The 18629-nt window shown below is 59.1% G+C and overlaps 1 protein-coding gene across 3 annotated transcripts in view; it reads right to left on the bottom strand.

The window, feature by feature from the left end:
* SLU7 (spliceosome associated SLU7) overlaps nt 1-18629 on the bottom strand; it is a 73777-nt gene that overhangs the window by 7557 nt on the left and 47591 nt on the right. For all 3 annotated transcript variants that reach the window (XM_076057652.1, XM_076057653.1, XM_076057654.1), the window contains 3 exons: nt 15528-15689; nt 8914-9009; nt 7306-7392 (listed from right to left, as the gene is read on the bottom strand). In XM_076057652.1, the coding sequence (XP_075913767.1) occupies nt 7306-7392; nt 8914-9009; nt 15528-15689 (345 nt within the window). The remainder of the gene's footprint in view (nt 1-7305; nt 7393-8913; nt 9010-15527; nt 15690-18629) is intronic.

Genomic DNA, 18629 nt, shown 5'->3' with positions numbered 1-18629 from the left:
GGAGAGACACGGGGGAGAGAGACACGGGGGGAGAGAGACACGTGGGGGTGAGAGACACGTGGGGGTGAGACACGGGGGGTGAGAGAGACGTGGGGTGAGACACGGGGAGGGAGACACAGGGGGTGAGACACGTGGGGGAGAGAGACACGGGGAGGGAGACACGGGGGGGGAGACACGTGGGGAGAGAGACACGTGGGGTGAGACACGTGGGGAGAGAGAGACACGGGGGGTGAGAGACACGGGGAGAGAGACGGGGAGAGAGACACGGGGGGAGAGACACGGGGAGAGACACGGGGGGAGAGACACGGGGGGAGAGAGACACGGGGAGAGAGACGGGGAGAGAGAGACGGGGAGAGAGACACGGGGAGGGAGACACGGGGGGAGAGAGAGACACGTGGGGAGGGAGACACAGGGGGAGAGACACGGGGAGAGACACGGGGGGAGAGACACGGGGGGAGAGAGACACGGGGAGAGAGACGGGGAGAGAGAGACGGGGAGAGAGACACGGGGGGAGAGAGAGACACGGGGGGTGAGACACGGGGGAGAGAGACACGGGGGGTGAGACACGGGGGGAGAGAGACGGGGAGAGAGAGACGGGGGGAGGGAGACATGTGGGGGGAGACACGGGGGGTGAGACATGGGGGGTGAGACACGGGGGGAGAGAGACACGGGGGGAGGAGACACGGGGGGAGAGAGACACGGGGGGTGAGACACGGGGGGTGAGAGACACGTGGGGGTGAGAGACACGTGGGGGTGAGACACGGGGGGTGAGAGAGACGTGGGGTGAGACACGGGGGGTGAGACACGGGGGGTGAGAGACACGTGGGGGTGAGAGACACGTGGGGGTGAGACACGGGGGGTGAGAGAGACGTGGGGTGAGACACGGGGAGGGAGACACAGGGGGTGAGACACGTGGGGGAGAGAGACACGGGGAGGGAGACACGGGGGGGAAACACGTGGGGAGAGAGACACGTGGGGTGAGACACGTGGGGAGAGAGAGACACGGGGGGTGAGACACGTGGGGAGAGACACGGGGAGAGAGACACGAGGAGAGAGAGACACGGGGGGAGAGAGACACGTGGGGAGAGACACGTGGGGTGAGACACGGGGGGAGAGACACGGGGGGAGAGAGACACGGGGGGAGAGACACGGGGAGAGAGAGACGGGGGGTGAGAGACACGGGGAGAGACACGGGGAGAGACACGGGGGGGAGACACGGGGGGAGACGGGGGGAGAGACACGGGGGGAGAGACACGGGGGGAGAGAGACACGGGGGAGAGACACGGGGGGAGAGAGACACGGGGAGAGAGACGGGGAGAGAGAGACGGGGAGAGAGACACGGGGGGAGAGACACGGGGAGGGAGACACGGGGGGGGAGATACGGGGAGAGAGACACGAGGGGGAGAGACACGGGGGGTGAGACACGGGGAGAGAGACACGGGGAGAGACACGGGGGGTGAGACACGGGGGGAGAGAGACACGTGGGGAGAGAGACACGGGGGGAGAGAGACGGGGGGTGAGACACGGGGAGAGAGAGACACGGGGGGAGAGACACGTGGGGAGAGACACGGAGGGGGAGAGACGGGGGGGAGACACGGGGGGAGACGGGGGGAGAGACACGGGGGGTGAGAGACACGGGGGGTGAGAGACACGGGGGGAGAGACACGGGGGGTGAGAGACACGGGGGGAGAGAGAGACACAGGGGGTGAGACACGGGGAGAGACACGGGGGGAGAGACACGGGGGGAGAGAGAGACACGGGGGGTGAGACACGGGGGGTGAGAGACGGGGGAGAGAGACACGTGGGGTGAGACACGGGGGAGAGAGACACGGGGGGGGAGAGACGGGGGGGGAGACACGGGGAGGGAGACACGGGGGGAGAGAGACACGGGGGGAGAGACACGTGGGCTGAGACACGGGGGAGAGACACGGGGGGGGAGACACAGGGGGTGAGAGACACGGGGGGGAGAGACACGTGGGGTGAGACACGTGGGGTGAGACACGGGGGAGAGAGAGACACGGGGGGTGAGACACGGGGAGGGAGACACGGGGGGTGAGACACGTGGGGAGAGACACGGGGGGAGAGACACGGGGGGAGAGACACGAGGGGAGAGACACGGGGCGAGAGAGACACGGGGGGAGAGACATGGGGGGTGAGACATGGGGGGTGAGACACGGGGGAGAGAGACACGAGGGGGAGAGAGACACGGGGGGGAGAGAGACACGGGGGGGGGAGACAAGGGGGGAGAGAGACGGGGGGAGAGAGACACGGGGGGTGAGACACGGGGGGAGAGACACGGGGGGAGAGAGACACGGGGGGAGAGAGACGGGTGGAGAGAGACACGGGGGAGAGAGACACGGGGGAGAGAGACACGGGGGGAGAGAGACGGGTGGAGAGACACGGGGGGTGAGAGACACGGGGGGAGAGAGACACGGGGGGAGAGAGACGGGTGGAGAGAGACACGGGGGAGAGAGACACGGGGGAGAGAGACACGGGGGGAGAGAGACACGGGGGGTGAGACACGGGGGGAGAGACACGGGGGGAGAGAGACGGGTGGAGAGACACGGGGGGAGAGACACGGGGGGAGAGAGACGGGTGGAGAGACACGGGGAGAGAGACACGGGGAGGGAGACACGGGGGGGGGGAGACAAGGGGGGAGAGAGACGGGGGGAGAGAGACACGGGGAAGAGAGACACGAGGGGGAGAGAGACACGGGGGGGGGAGACAAGGGGGGAGAGAGACACGGGGGAGAGAGACACGGGGGAGAGAGACACGGGGGAGAGAGACACGGGGGGTGAGACACGGGGAGAGAGACGGGGGGAGAGAGAGACACGGGGGGAGAGAGACGGGGGGGGAGACACGGGGGAGAGAGAGACACGGGGTGAGAGACACGGGGGGAGAGAGACACGGGGGAGAGAGACACGGGGGGAGAGAGACACGTGGGGTGAGACATGGGGGGTGAGACACGTGGGGGGAGAGACACGGGGGGAGGGAGACACGGGGGGAGAGACACGTGGGGAGAGACACGGGGGGGGGAGACACGGGGGGGGAGACACGTGGGGAGAGACACGGGGGGAGACACGGGGGGAGAGAGACACGGGGGAGAGACACGTGGGGAGAGACACGTGGGGAGAGACACGGGGGGGAGAGACACGTGGGGGTGAGACACGGGGGGAGAGACACGGGGGGGGAGACACGGGGAGGGAGACACGGGGAGGGAGACACGGGAGGTGAGAGACACGGGGGGAGAGAGACGGGTGGAGAGACACGGGGGGTGAGACACGGGGGGAGAGAGACACGGGTGGGGAGACACGGGGAGAGAGACACGGGGAGGGAGACACGGGGGGAGAGACACGGGGAGAGAGACACGGGGGGAGAGAGAGACACGGGGGGAGAGAGACACGGGGGGAGAGAGACACGGGGGGAGAGAGAGACACGGGGGGGAGAGAGACGGGGAGAGAGACACGTGGGGAGAGACACGTGGGGAGAGACACGGCGGGAGAGAGACACGAGGTGGGAGACACGGGGGGAGACACGGGGGGAGAGAGAGAGACATGGGGGGAGAGAGAGACACGGGGGGAGAGAGACACGGGGGGAGAGACACGGGGAGAGAGAGACACGGGGGGAGAGAGACACGGGGGGAGAGAGACACGGGGAGAGAGAGACATGGGGAGAGACACGGAGAGAGAGACACGGGGGGAGAGAGACACGGGGGGGGGGGAGACAAGGGGGGAGAGACACGGGGGGGGAGAGAGACACGGGGGGAGAGAGACACGGGGGGTGAGACACGGGGGGTGAGAGACACAGGGGAGAGAGACACGGGGGGAGAGACACGGGGGGTGAGAGACACGGGGGGAGAGACACGGGGGGAGAGAGACACGGGGGGAGAGAGACACGGGGAGAGACACGTGGGGTGAGACACGGGGGGAGAGACACGGGGGGAGAGAGACACGGGGAGAGACACGTGGGGTGAGACACGGGGGGGTGAGAGACACGGGGGGGAGACACGGGGGGAGAGAGACACGGGGGGTGAGATACGGGGGGAGAGACACGGGGAGAGAAAGACACGGGGGGAGAGAGACACGGGGGGAGAGAGACACGGGGAGAGACACGTGGGGTGAGACACGGGGGGGTGAGAGACACGGGGGGGAGACACGGGGGGAGAGAGACACGGGGGGTGAGATACGGGGGGAGAGAGAGACACGGGGAGAGAAAGACACGGGGGGAGAGAGACACGGGGGGAGAGAGACACGGGGGGAGAGAGACACGGGGGGAGAGAGACACGGGGGGTGAGACACGGGGGGTGAGACACGGGGGGTGAGACACGGGGGGTGAGACACGGGGGGTGAGACACGGGGGGTGAGACACGGGGGGGGGAGAGAGACACGGGTGGGGAGACACGGGGGGTGAGACACGGGGGGAGAGACACGGGGGGTGAGACACGGGGAGAGAGAGACACGGGGGCTAGACACGGGGGGAGAGAGAGACACGGGGGGAGAGAGACACGGGGAGGGAGACACGGGGGGTGAGATACGGGGAGAGAGACACGGGGGGAGAGAGACACGGGGGGAGAGACACGGGGGGAGAGACACGGGTGGGGAGACACGGGGGGTGAGACACGGGGGGTGAGACACGTGGGGAGAGACACGGGTGGGGAGACACGGGGGGTGAGACACGGGGGGAGACACGGGGGGAGAGACACAGGGGGGTGAGACACGGGGAGAGAGATACAGGGAGAGAGACACGGGGAGAGAGACACGGTGGGTGAGAGACACGGGAAGAGAGAGACACGTGGGGAGAGACACGGGGGGGGAGACACGGGGAGAGAGACACGGGGGGTGACACACGGGGGGAGACACGGGAAGAGAGAGACACGGTGGGTGAGAGACACGGGAAGAGAGAGACACGTGGGGAGAGACACGGGGGGTGACACACGGGGAGAGAGAGAGACGGGGGGGGAGACACGGGGGGTGAGACACGGGGGGAGACACGGGGGGAGAGACACGGGGGGGTGAGACACGGGGAGAGAGATACGGGGAGAGAGACACGGGGGGTGAGACACGGGGGGTGAGACACGGGGGGGGAGAGACACGGGGGGTGTGAGACACGGGGGGAGACGGGGGGAGAGACACGGGGGGTGAGACACGGGGGGAGAGAGACACGGGGGGAGAGACACACGGGGGGAGAGACACGGGGGGAGAGACACGGGGAGAGAGAGACGGGGGGAGAGACACGGGGGGAGAGACACGGGGGGAGAGACACGGGGAGAGAGACACGGGGGGGGGGAGACACGGGGGGAGAGACACGGGGGGAGAGACACGGGGAGAGAGACACGGGGGGTGGGGTGAGACACGGGTGGGGGGGGAGGGTGTGTTTGTCACGCTGTGAGTGTGTGTAGTGACACACACAGTGTGTAGTGACACACACACAGACACACACACTGACACTCAGACGCACACACTGACACACATACAGACACTGTGTCACTACACACACTGACACACACAGTGACACACACAGTGTGACACACACACAGTGACACACACACAGTGACACACACACTGTGACACACACACTGACACACACACACTGTCACACACACACACAGTGACACACACACTGTGACACACACACAGTGACACACACTGACACACACTGACACACACACACAGTGACACACACACACACACTGTCACACACACACAGTGACACACACACACACACTGTCACACACACACAGTGACACACACACACAGTGACACACACACAGTGACACACACACACAGTGACACACACACAGTGACACACACACACAGTGACACACACACACACACACTGACCCACACACACAGTGACCCACAAAGATAAAAGACAAATATCCCCCGTATAGCCTTAACAGACTGTAGGGGCAAGTGCTGTTAGCGAGCACCTATGAAGGCCGGAACGGTACACGAGGGGGTGGGTGGCCAGCACCACGCCCGACCGCCTTTGTCTCCCTAGTGGCGATGTTTACACACCGCACCAGGTACTCATTTGAGGCTGAGTCGACCTAGGGGAGGCCCGGGACCGGTTCAGATAATCGTCACTGGTGGTGTTGGCCGTGAGCGGGAATCGAACCCGGGTCGGCAGGTTCATAGCGCAGCGTAGCGCTAACCGCTACACTATCGCTCCCCACTACACACACACAGTGACACACACACACACACTGTGTGTCAGTGACACACACACTGACACACACACACTGTGACACACACACTGTGACACACACACACACAGTGACACACACACACACACAGTGACACACACACTGTGACACACACACACACAGTGACACACACACAGTGACACACAGTGACACACACACTGTGTGTCACAGTGACACACACACTGTGACACACACACACACACAGTGACACACACAGTGACACACACACACACAGTGACACTGTGACACACACACACAGTGACACACACACACAGTGACACACAGTGACACACACACACAGTGACACACAGTGACACACACACACAGTGACACACAGTGACACACACACACAGTGACACACACACACAGTGACACACACACACACACAGTGACACACACTGTGACACACACACACTGTGACACTGTGACACACACAGTGACACACACACACACAGTGACACACACAGTGACACACACACAGTGACACACAGTGACACACACACACACAGTGACACACAGTGACACACACACACACAGTGACACACACACTGTGACACACACAGTGACACACACACACACACAGTGACACACACACAGTGACACACACACAGTGACACACACACACACACAGTGACACACACACAGTGACACACACACAGTGACACACACACAGTGACACACACACAGTGACACACACACACAGTGACACACACACAGTGACACACACACACACACAGTGACACACACAGTGACACACACAGTGACACACACACACACAGTGACACACAGTGACACACACACACACAGTGACACACACACTGTGACACACACAGTGACACACACACACACACACAGTGACACACACACAGTGACACACACACAGTGACACACACACAGTGACACACACACAGTGACACACACACACACACACAGTGACACACACACAGTGACACACACACAGTGACACACACACAGTGACACACACACAGTGACACACACACACACAGTGACACACACACAGTGACACACACACAGTGACACACACACAGTGACACACACACACACACAGTGTCACTGACACACCCCAACGTGGGCCTCACCTCCATCAGTGTGCGTGGAGCTGACCGCTCCGTCAGCTCCACCTCAGCGTCCACCTCACCAGGGAGGATCACCCCCGGGTGAGCCCCCTGCCACACAGACAAAGGTCCCCCGCACAGCCTCAGCAGACGCCCAGGGTCAAGTGCGGTCCGACCCACCCACCCACCCACTGTGAACCCCGCCCACCCACCCACCAACCACCGTGAACCCCGCCCACCCACCCACCCACCCACCAAACCCACCCACCGTGAACCCCACCCAACCACCCACTGTGAACCCCGCCCACCCACCCACCCACCCACCAACCACCGTGAACCCCGCCCACCCACCCACCCACCAAACCCACCCACCGTGAACCCCACCCACCCACCCACCGTGAACCCCGCCCACCCACCCACCCACCAACCACTGTGAACCCCGCCAACCCACCCACCGTGAACCCCACCCACCCACCGTGAACCCCGCCAACCCACCCACCGACCCACCCACCGTCAACCCCGCCCACCCACCCACCCACCCACCAAACCCACCCACCGTGAACCCCACCCACCCACCGTGAACCCCACCCACCCACCCACCACCCACCGTCAACCCCGCCCACCCACCCACCCACCGTGAACCCCGCCCACCCACCCACCCACCACCCACCGTCAACCCCGCCCACCCACCCACCAATCCGCCCACCGTGAACCCCACCCACCCACCCACCAAACCCACCCACCGTGAACCCCACCCACCCACCCACCGTGAACCCCACCCACCCACCAACCACCGTCAACCCCGCCCACCCACCCACCCACCGTGAACCCCGCCCACCCACCCACCCACCACCCACCGTCAACCCTGCCCACCCACCCACCAATCTGCCCACCGTGAACCCCACCCACCCACCCACCAAACGCACCCACCGTGAACCCCGCCCACCCACCCACCAATCCGCCCACCGTGAACCCCACCCACCGACCAGTGAACCCCACCCACCCACCCACCGTGAACCCCACCCACCCATCCACCCACCCACCGTGAACCCCGCCCACCCATCCACCCACCCACCGTGAACCCCACCCACCCACCCACCGTGAACCCCACCCACCCACCCACCCACCGTGAACCCCACCCACCCACCCACCATGAACCCCACCCACCCACCCACCAAACCCACCCACCGTGAACCCCACCCACCCACCGTGAACCCCACCCACCCACCGTGAACCCCACCCACCCACCCACCGTGAACCCCACCCACCCACCCACCGTGAACCCCACCCACCCACCCACCGTGAACCCCACCCACCCACCCACCGTGAACCCCACCCACCCACCCACCATGAACCCCACCCACCCACCGTGAACCCCACCCACCCACCCACCGTGAACCCCACCCACCGTGAACCCCACCCACCCACCCACCGTGAACCCCACCCACCCACCCACCCACCCACCCACCAAACCCACCCACCATGAACCCCACCCACCCACCGTGTACCCCACCCACCCACCCACCGTGAACCCCACCCACCCACCCACCAAACCCACCCACCGTGAACCCCACCCACCCACCAACCCGCCCACCGTGGTGGTGGTGGGGGGGTGTTTCTGGCTGAGTCTACCTTGCCGCGATCCCCCGTACAGTAAGACAGCTTCAGCAGCGAGTTGCAGCAGTGGTAGCCCCACTGTCCAGCTCGCCAGTAGGATCCCCATACTTCCTACAACATCATCAGCATCATCATCATCATCATCAGCAGTGGTAGCCCCACTGTCCAGCTCGCCAGTAGGATCCCCATACTTCCTACAACATCATCAGCATCATCATCATCATCAGCAGTGGTAGCCCCACTGTCCAGCTCGCCAGTAGGATCCCCATACTTCCTACAACATCATCAGCATCATCATCATCAGCAGTGGTAGCCCCACTGTCCAGCTCGCCAGTAGGATCCCCACACTTCCTACAACATCATCAGCATCATCATCATCATCAGCAGTGGTAGCCCCACTGTCCAGCTCGCCAGTAGGATCCCCATACTTCCTACAACATCATCAGCATCATCATCATCAGCAGTGGTAGCCCCACTGTCCAGCTCGCCAGTAGGATCCCCACACTTCCTACAACATCATCAGCATCATCATCATCATCAGCAGTGGTAGCCCCACTGTCCAGCTCGCCAGTAGGATCCCCACACTTCCTACAACATCATCAGCATCATCATCATCATCAGCAGTGGTAGCCCCACTGTCCAGCTCGCCAGTAGGATCCCCATACTTCCTACAACATCATCAGCATCATCATCATCAGCAGTGGTAGCCCCACTGTCCAGCTCGCCAGTAGGATCCCCACACTTCCTACAACATCATCAGCATCATCATCATCAGCAGTGGTAGCCCCACTGTCCAGCTCGCCAGTAGGATCCCCACACTTCCTACAACATCATCAGCATCATCATCATCAGCAGTGGTAGCCCCACTGTCCAGCTCGCCAGTAGGATCCCCATACTTCCTACAACATCATCAGCATCATCATCATCAGCAGTGGTAGCCCCACTGTCCAGCTCGCCAGTAGGATCCCCATACTTCCTACAACATCATCAGCATCATCATCATCATCAGCAGTGGTAGCCCCACTGTCCAGCTCGCCAGTAGGATCCCCATACTTCCTACAACATCATCAGCATCATCATCATCATCATCAGCAGTGGTAGCCCCACTGTCCAGCTCGCCAGTAGGATCCCCATACTTCCTACAACATCATCAGCATCATCATCATCATCAGCAGTGGTAGCCCCACTGTCCAGCTCGCCAGTAGGATCCCCATACTTCCTACAACATCATCAGCATCAGCATCATCATCATCAGCATCATCATCATCATCAGCAGTGGTAGCCCCACTGTCCAGCTCGCCAGTAGGATCCCCACACTTCCTACAACATCATCAGCATCATCATCATCATCAGCAGTGGTAGCCCCACTGTCCAGCTCGCCAGTAGGATCCCCACACTTCCTACAACATCATCAGCATCATCATCATCATCAGCAGTGGTAGCCCCACTGTCCAGCTCGCCAGTAGGATCCCCACACTTCCTACAACATCATCAGCATCATCATCATCATCAGCAGTGGTAGCCCCACTGTCCAGCTCGCCAGTAGGATCCCCACACTTCCTACAACATCATCAGCATCATCATCATCATTAGCAGTGGTAGCCCCACTGTCCAGCTCGCCAGTAGGATCCCCATACTTCCTACAACATCATCAGCATCATCATCATCATCAGCAGTGGTAGCCCCACTGTCCAGCTCGCCAGTAGGATCCCCATACTTCCTACAACATCATCAGCATCATCATCATCATCAGCAGTGGTAGCCCCACTGTCCAGCTCGCCAGTAGGATCCCCATACTTCCTACAACATCATCAGCATCATCATCATCATCAGCAGTGGTAGCCCCACTGTCCAGCTCGCCAGTAGGATCCCCATACTTCCTACAACATCATCAGCATCATCATCATCATCAGCAGTGGTAGCCCCACTGTCCAGCTCGCCAGTAGGATCCCCACACTTCCTACAACATCATCAGCATCATCATCATCATCAGCAGTGGTAGCCCCACTGTCCAGCTCGCCAGTAGGATCCCCATACTTCCTACAACATCATCATCATCATCAGCATCATCATCATTAGCAGTGGTAGCCCCACTGTCCAGCTCGCCAGTAGGATCCCCATACTTCCTACAACATCATCAGCATCATCATCATCATCAGCAGTGGTAGCCCCACTGTCCAGCTCGCCAGTAGGATCCCCATACTTCCTACAACATCATCAGCATCATCATCATCATCAGCAGTGGTAGCCCCACTGTCCAGCTCGCCAGTAGGATCCCCATACTTCCTACAACATCATCAGCATCATCATCATCATCAGCAGTGGTAGCCCCACTGTCCAGCTCGCCAGTAGGATCCCCATACTTCCTACAACATCATCAGCATCATCATCATCATCAGCAGTGGTAGCCCCACTGTCCAGCTCGCCAGTAGGATCCCCATACTTCCTACAACATCATCAGCATCATCATCATCATCAGCAGTGGTAGCCCCACTGTCCAGCTCGCCAGTAGGAGCCCCATACTTCCTACAACATCATCAGCATCATCATCATCAGCAGTGGTAGCCCCACTGTCCAGCTCGCCAGTAGGATCCCCACACTTCCTACAACATCATCAGCATCATCATCATCAGCAGCAGTGGTAGCCCCACTGTCCAGCTCGCCAGTAGGATCCCCACACTTCCTACAACATCATCAGCATCATCATCATCATCAGCAGTGGTAGCCCCACTGTCCAGCTCGCCAGTAGGATCCCCACACTTCCTACAACATCATCAGCATCATCATCATCATCAGCAGTGGTAGCCCCACTGTCCAGCTCGCCAGTAGGATCCCCACACTTCCTACAACATCATCAGCATCATCATCATCATCAGCAGTGGTAGCCCCACTGTCCAGCTCGCCAGTAGGATCCCCACACTTCCTACAACATCATCAGCATCATCATCATCAGCATCATCATCATCAGCAGTGGTAGCCCCACTGTCCAGCTCGCCAGTAGGATCCCCATACTTCCTACAACATCATCAGCATCATCATCAGCATCATCAGCAGTGGTAGCCCCACTGTCCAGCTCGCCAGTAGGATCCCCACACTTCCTACAACATCATCAGCATCATCATCAGCATCATCATCATCAGCATCATCATCATCAGCATCATCATCATCAGCAGTGGTAGCCCCACTGTCCAGCTCGCCAGTAGGATCCCCACACTTCCTACAACATCATCAGCATCATCATCATCAGCATCATCATCATCAGCATCATCATCAGCAGTGGTAGCCCCACTGTCCAGCTCGCCAGTAGGATCCCCACACTTCCTACAACATCATCAGCATCATCAGCATCATCATCATCATCAGCAGTGGTAGCCCCACTGTCCAGCTCGCCAGTAGGATCCCCATACTTCCTACAACATCATCAGCATCATCATCATCATCAGCAGTGGTAGCCCCACTGTCCAGCTCGCCAGTAGGATCCCCACACTTCCTACAACATCATCATCATCAGCATCATCATCAGCATCATCATCAGCATCATCATCATCAGCAGCATCATCATCATCAACATCATCATCAGCAGCATCATCAGCATCATCATCATCATCAGCAGTGGTAGCCCCACTGTCCAGCTCGCCAGTAGGATCCCCACACTTCCTACAACATCATCAGCATCATCATCATCAACATCATCATCAGCAGCATCATCATCATCAGCATCATCATCAGCATCATCAGCATCATCAGCAGTGGTAGCCCCACTGTCCAGCTCGCCAGTAGGAGCCCCACACTTCCTACAACATCATCAGCATCATCATCATCAGCATCATCAGCATCATCAGCATCATCATCATCATCAGCAGTGGTAGCCCCACTGTCCAGCTCGCCAGTAGGAGCCCCACACTTCCTACAACATCATCATCAGCATCATCATCATCAGCAGCATCATCATCATCAGCAGCATCATCATCAGCAGCATCATCATCATCAGCATCATCATCATCAGCAGTGGTAGCCCCACTGTCCAGCTCGCCAGTAGGATCCCCACACTTCCTACAACATCATCAGCATCATCAGCATCATCATCATCATCATCAGCATCATCATCATCATCAGCATCATCATCAGCATCATCAGCATCATCATCAGCATCATCAGCATCATCATCAGCATCATCATCAGCATCATCATCATCATCATCAGCAGCAGCAGCAGCATCATCATCATCAGCAGTGGTAGCCCCACTGTCCAGCTCGCCAGTAGGAGCCCCACACCTCCTACAACATCATCAGCATCATCATCATCATCAGCAGCAGCATCATCAGCATCATCAGCATCATCATCAACATCATCAGCAGCATCATCAGCAGCATCATCAGCATAATCATCAGCAGCAGCATCATCAACATCAGCATCATCATCAGCAGCTTCACCAACGAGTGGCAGCAGCATCATCATCAGCATCATCATCATCATCAGCATCATCAGCAGCAGCATCAGTATCATCATCAGCAGCATAATCATCACCATCATCACCATCATCAGCAGCAGCAGCATCATCATCATCAGCAGCAGCATCATCATCAGCATCATCCGCAGCAGCAGCATCATCATCATCATCAGCAGCGGCAGCATCATCATCATCAGCATCATCATCAGCAGCATCATCATCATCAGCAGCATCAGCAGCAGCAGCATCATCATCATCAGCAGCAGCATCATCATCATCAGCAGCAGCAGCATCATCGGCATCATCATCAGCATCATCGGCAGCATCATCAGCATCATCAGCAGCAGCATCAGCAGCATCAGCAGCAGCGTCATCAGCCACATCATCATCAGCAGCAGTATCATCACCATCAATGAGCGGGCGGGTGAGTGAGTGGGTGAGTGAGTGAGTGTGTGAGCGAGTGAGCGAGTGAGTGAGTGGATGAGTGAGTGTGTGAGTGAGTGACTGAGTGAGCGGGTGAGTGAGTGGATGAGTGAGTGTGTGAGTGAGTGACTGAGTGAGCGGGTGAGTGAGTGAGTGAGCGAGTGAGCGGGTGAGTGAGTGAGTGAGTGAACGGGTGAGTGGGTGAGTGAGTGTGTGAGTGTGTGAGTGAGTGAGTGGGTGAGTGAGCGGGTGAGTGAGCGAGTGAGCGGGTGAGTGAGCGGGTGAGTGTGTGAGTGAGTGAACGGGTGAGTGGGTGAGTGAGCGAGTGAGTGAGTGAGTGGGTGAGTGAGTGGGTGAGTGAGTGTGCGAGTGAGTGACTGAGTGGGTGAGTGGGTGAGTGGGTGAGTGAGTGAGTGGGTGAGTGAGTGAGTGAGTGGGTGAGTGGGTGAGTGAGTGGGTGAGTGAGTGTGCGGGTGAGCGAGTGACTGAGTGGGTGAGTGGGTGAGTGGGTGAGTGAGTGGGTGAGTGAGTGAGTGAGTGGATGAGTGAGTGAGTGAGTGGGTGGGTGAGCGGGTGAGTGAGTGAGTGAACGGGTGAGTGGGTGAGTGGATGAGTGAGTGAGTGGATGAGTGAGTAAGTGGATGAGTGAGTGAGTGGATGAGTGAGTGAGTGAGTGGGTGAGTGGGTGAGTGAGTGGGTGGGTGAGTGGGTGGGTGAGTGTGTGAGTGAGTGAATGAGTGAGTGAGTGGGTGAGCGAGCGAGTGAGCGGGTGAGCGAGCGGGCGAATGAGCGGGTGAGTGAGCGAGTGAGTGAACGGGTGAGTGAGCGGGTGAGCGAGTGAGCGGGTGAGTGAGTAAGTGAGTGTGTGAGCGAGTGAGCGAGTGAGCGAGTGAGCGAGTGAGTGAGCGGGTGAGCGAGTGAGCGAGTGAGCGAGTGAGTGAGTGAGTGAGTGAGCGAGTGAGTGAGCGGGTGAGCGAGTGAGCGAGTGAGTGAGTGAGTGTGCGGGTGAGCGAGTGACTGAGTGGGTGAGTGGGTGAGTGGGTGAGTGGGTGAGTGAGTGGGTGAGTGAGTGAGTGAGTGGATGAGTGAGTGAGTGAGTGGGTGGGTGAGCGGGTGAGTGAGTGAGTGAACGGGTGAGTGGGTGAGTGGATGAGTGAGTGAGTGGATGAGTGAGTAAGTGGATGAGTGAGTGAGTGGATGAGTGAGTGAGTGAGTGGGTGAGTGGGTGAGTGAGTGGGTGGGTGAGTGGGTGGGTGAGTGTGTGAGTGAGTGAATGAGTGAGTGAGTGGGTGAGCGAGCGAGTGAGCGGGTGAGCGAGCGGGCGAATGAGCGGGTGAGTGAGCGAGTGAGTGAACGGGTGAGTGAGCGGGTGAGCGAGTGAGCGGGTGAGTGAGTAAGTGAGTGTGTGAGCGAGTGAGCGAGTGAGCGAGTGAGTGAGTGAGTGAGCGAGTGAGTGTGTGAGCGAGTGAGCGAGTGAGCGAGTGAGCGAGTGAGCGAGTGAGCGGGTGAGCGAGTGAGCGAGTGAGCGAGTGAGCGGGTGAGCGAGCGAGCGAGTGAGCGGGTGAGCGAGTGAGCGAGTGAGCGAGTGAGCGAGTGAGCGGGTGAGCGAGTGAGCGAGTGAGCGAGTGAGCGGGTGAGCGAGCGAGCGAGTGAGCGAGTGAGCGGGTGAGCGAGCGAGTGAGTGAGTGAGTGAGTGGATGAGTGAGTGAGTGAGCGAGTGGGTGAGCGAGTGAGTGAGTGAGTGAGTGCTCCTCACCGTGTGGTTGTTGGTGAGGCAGTCCTCCTCGTACTTGCTACGAGCCACGGCTCTCTGCTGGCCCCTGAGCACACTGCCGTGGCGAGAGAACTCAACGTACTCCTCCGTCTGGGCCAGAAGCAGCTCACGGGGCAGACCCTCCAGGTGCTCCACTCCCCCGTACTGCACACACACAGTCACACAGTCACACACAGACACACACACAGACACACAGACACACACACACAGTCACACACACAGTCACAGAACTCAACGTACTCCTCCGTCTGGGCCAGAAGCAGCTCACGGGGCAGACCCTCCAGGTGCTCCACTCCCCCGTACTGCACACACACACAGTCACACAGTCACACACAGACACACACACACAGACACACAGACACACACAGACACACACACACAGTCACACACACACAGTCACAGAACTCAACGTACTCCTCCGTCTGGGCCAGAAGCAGCTCACGGGGCAGACCGTCCAGGTGCTCCACTCCCCCGTACTGCACACACACAGTCACACAGTCACACACACACAGACACACACACACACAGACACACAGACACACACACAGACACACACAGTCACACACAGTCACAGAACTCAACGTACTCCTCCGTCTGGGCCAGAAGCAGCTCACGGGGCAGACCCTCCAGGTGCTCCACTCCCCCGTACTGCACACACACACAGTTACAGTTAGACACACAAACAGTTAGACACACCACACAGTTAGACACACACAGACACACAGTTAGACACACACAGACACACACAGTTAGACACAGTTAGACACACCACACACACACAGTTAGACACACCACACACACACACACAGTTAGACACACACAGTTAGACACACAGTCACAGTTAGACACACCACACACATACAGACACACACACACACACAGTTAGACACGCACACAGTTATACACAACAACAACAACAACCGCCATTCGCCACTAAGTGGCGGTGACGTCACCACGACGCTTGTGCCAGGCTATGTGCACCCTGAGGCCACGTGAAGTGTCGAACGCCCGCTGGCAGGAGGTCACGGGGCAGACCCAGGTGCCACGGGTCGACTGACTGAGATGACTGGCTGATGCACCACCTGTGCCCCCTACTGTGCCAACCTGCTGTGCTTTAGCCACCCGGCGCTCCGCTCGCTGTTGTGAGCGTCGCTCCTCCGCCCTCCGTTGTTGTTGGAGGGCGACTGCCTCCAACTGCCCAGTAGCATCCTTCACGAGCCTCCTCCACAGAGGCCGATCTTGACACCGCTGGTACCAGTCATCGGCAAGTCCAGTCAGCTCCACGTCCTCCTGTACCACATCACTCCATCTCTTCTCTAGCCCGTGCCGCGCCCGCTTAGCCCCCTCAATCCGGCCAAACAAAAGCTGTTTCGGCATGCGGTGGCTGGGCATGCGGGCTACATGACCCAGCCATCGCAGCCTTGCCTGCCGGAGGAGCTCACCGATGGGACCCTGCCCAGATCTTTCAAGGATTTGTGAGCTCCTCACACAATCCAGTCTGGTTAAACCCAGGATGGATCGTAGGCAGGTCAGCCTAAATGTTTCTAACCGGCGAAGATGTTCCATTAGGGGGGTCCACGTTTCGCAAGCGTAGAGAAGGGAGGGAATGACCGTGGCCGAGAAGACCTGAAGCTTAGTGCGGAGTGACAGACCAGGTAGCTTCCACACAGCGTTACGCAACCGATGAAAAGATATTGCCGCTCGACTGATTCGGAGTGAGACCTCTGCTGTTAAACTGGAGCCAGTCATAAGCACACTGCCCAGGTATGGGAAACTCTCCACTCTCTCCACAACTGCCCCATCACCGATTGGGAGTTGTGGGGGTGGAGTGTCCGATGGTACAAAATACCCAGGCAGGTGCTTAGTTTTGGTGGGGCTGATGGTAAGGCCCCACCTCTTAGTGGCACGCTCCAGTCTCAGCAGCAGCGTCTCCAACTCCTCCTCTGACTGAGCAGCTATTACCAAGTCATCAGCATACATAACGTGGTTGAGCAATAGGGAGCCATCCCTTGACCGCACCCGGGCATCGATTAGCCTCCCATTATATCTGTACCATATGGAGATTCCCCCGGTACAGCTATTGAAGGCTTCACGAACTACGTGGTCAAAACAGATGTGAAATAATGTGGGAGCCAGAGGACATCCCTGTCGCACCCCAAGGTGTACAGGGAATGGCTCTGACTCCCGGCCACGTAGTTTTACCCGGGCCCGCTCACCATCATGAAGGTCCTTAATGATCGTGAGCAGAGGGTCAGGTACTCCAAAAGCACGAAGAACGACCCAGAGCCCAGGCCTACTGATGGTATCATAGGCCTTGACCAGGTCAATAAAGCAGAGATGTAGGTCTTGTTGGAATTCCCTACACCTCTGCTGTAGCAGACGGACAGAAAATATGGCATCTGTGCAGGACCGCCCTTTCCTGAAACCGCATTGGGGCTCCGCAAGCCTTTCCTCAGCGTGCCTGGCAAGGCGATGCTGAATAATCCTTGCCAGGACCTTTCCCGGCACACTGAGGAGTGAGATGCCCCTGTAGTTGTTACAGTCTGTGCGGTCCCCCTTCTTAAAAAGGGAGACCACCAGGGCATCCTTCCAATCCTGCGGAACCCGTCCAGTGGTCCAGACTGTTGTTATGATGTCATATAGGGCAGTCTGTGCACAAACGCCACCCTCCCTCAGCATTTCGCTTGGGAGATCATCTCTGCCCGCTGCCTTTCCTGGTCTCAGACTCCGGATCGCCTTCAATACTTCCTTAGCAGATGGCACCTCAGCCAGCCACTCACAGGGGGTGACTTCATCCAATATTTGAGGCACCGCAGCCTCAGCAGGGTCATCCTCACTTTGTGCCACGATGTTTTCCTGGCTGAGGGATTTTCCCTCCCCCAGGACCTCACAGAAATGCTCAGCAAATCTGCGAACCTGTTCCTGGGGGTCGGAAATTGGATCACCGTTTTTTCCCCTAATGATGGTAATAGGTGTGGCGCTGCAGGTTACTTTTTTGATGGAGTTAAATAGCGATTTGTGATCACGGGCCACTGAGGCAGACTCCATCTCCTCAGCAACCCGCGACCACCACCCATCCTTGCA

Source organism: Petromyzon marinus, chromosome 83 (genome assembly GCF_048934315.1).
Source record: "Petromyzon marinus isolate PM22_M1 ecotype Great Lakes invasive population chromosome 83, UKy_Petmar_22M1.pri1.0, whole genome shotgun sequence".
In the NCBI taxonomy this organism is placed as follows: domain Eukaryota; kingdom Metazoa; phylum Chordata; class Hyperoartia; order Petromyzontiformes; family Petromyzontidae; genus Petromyzon; species Petromyzon marinus.
Note: the sequence above shows the minus strand (reverse complement) of the source record. Positions and strands in the feature narration are given on the sequence as shown.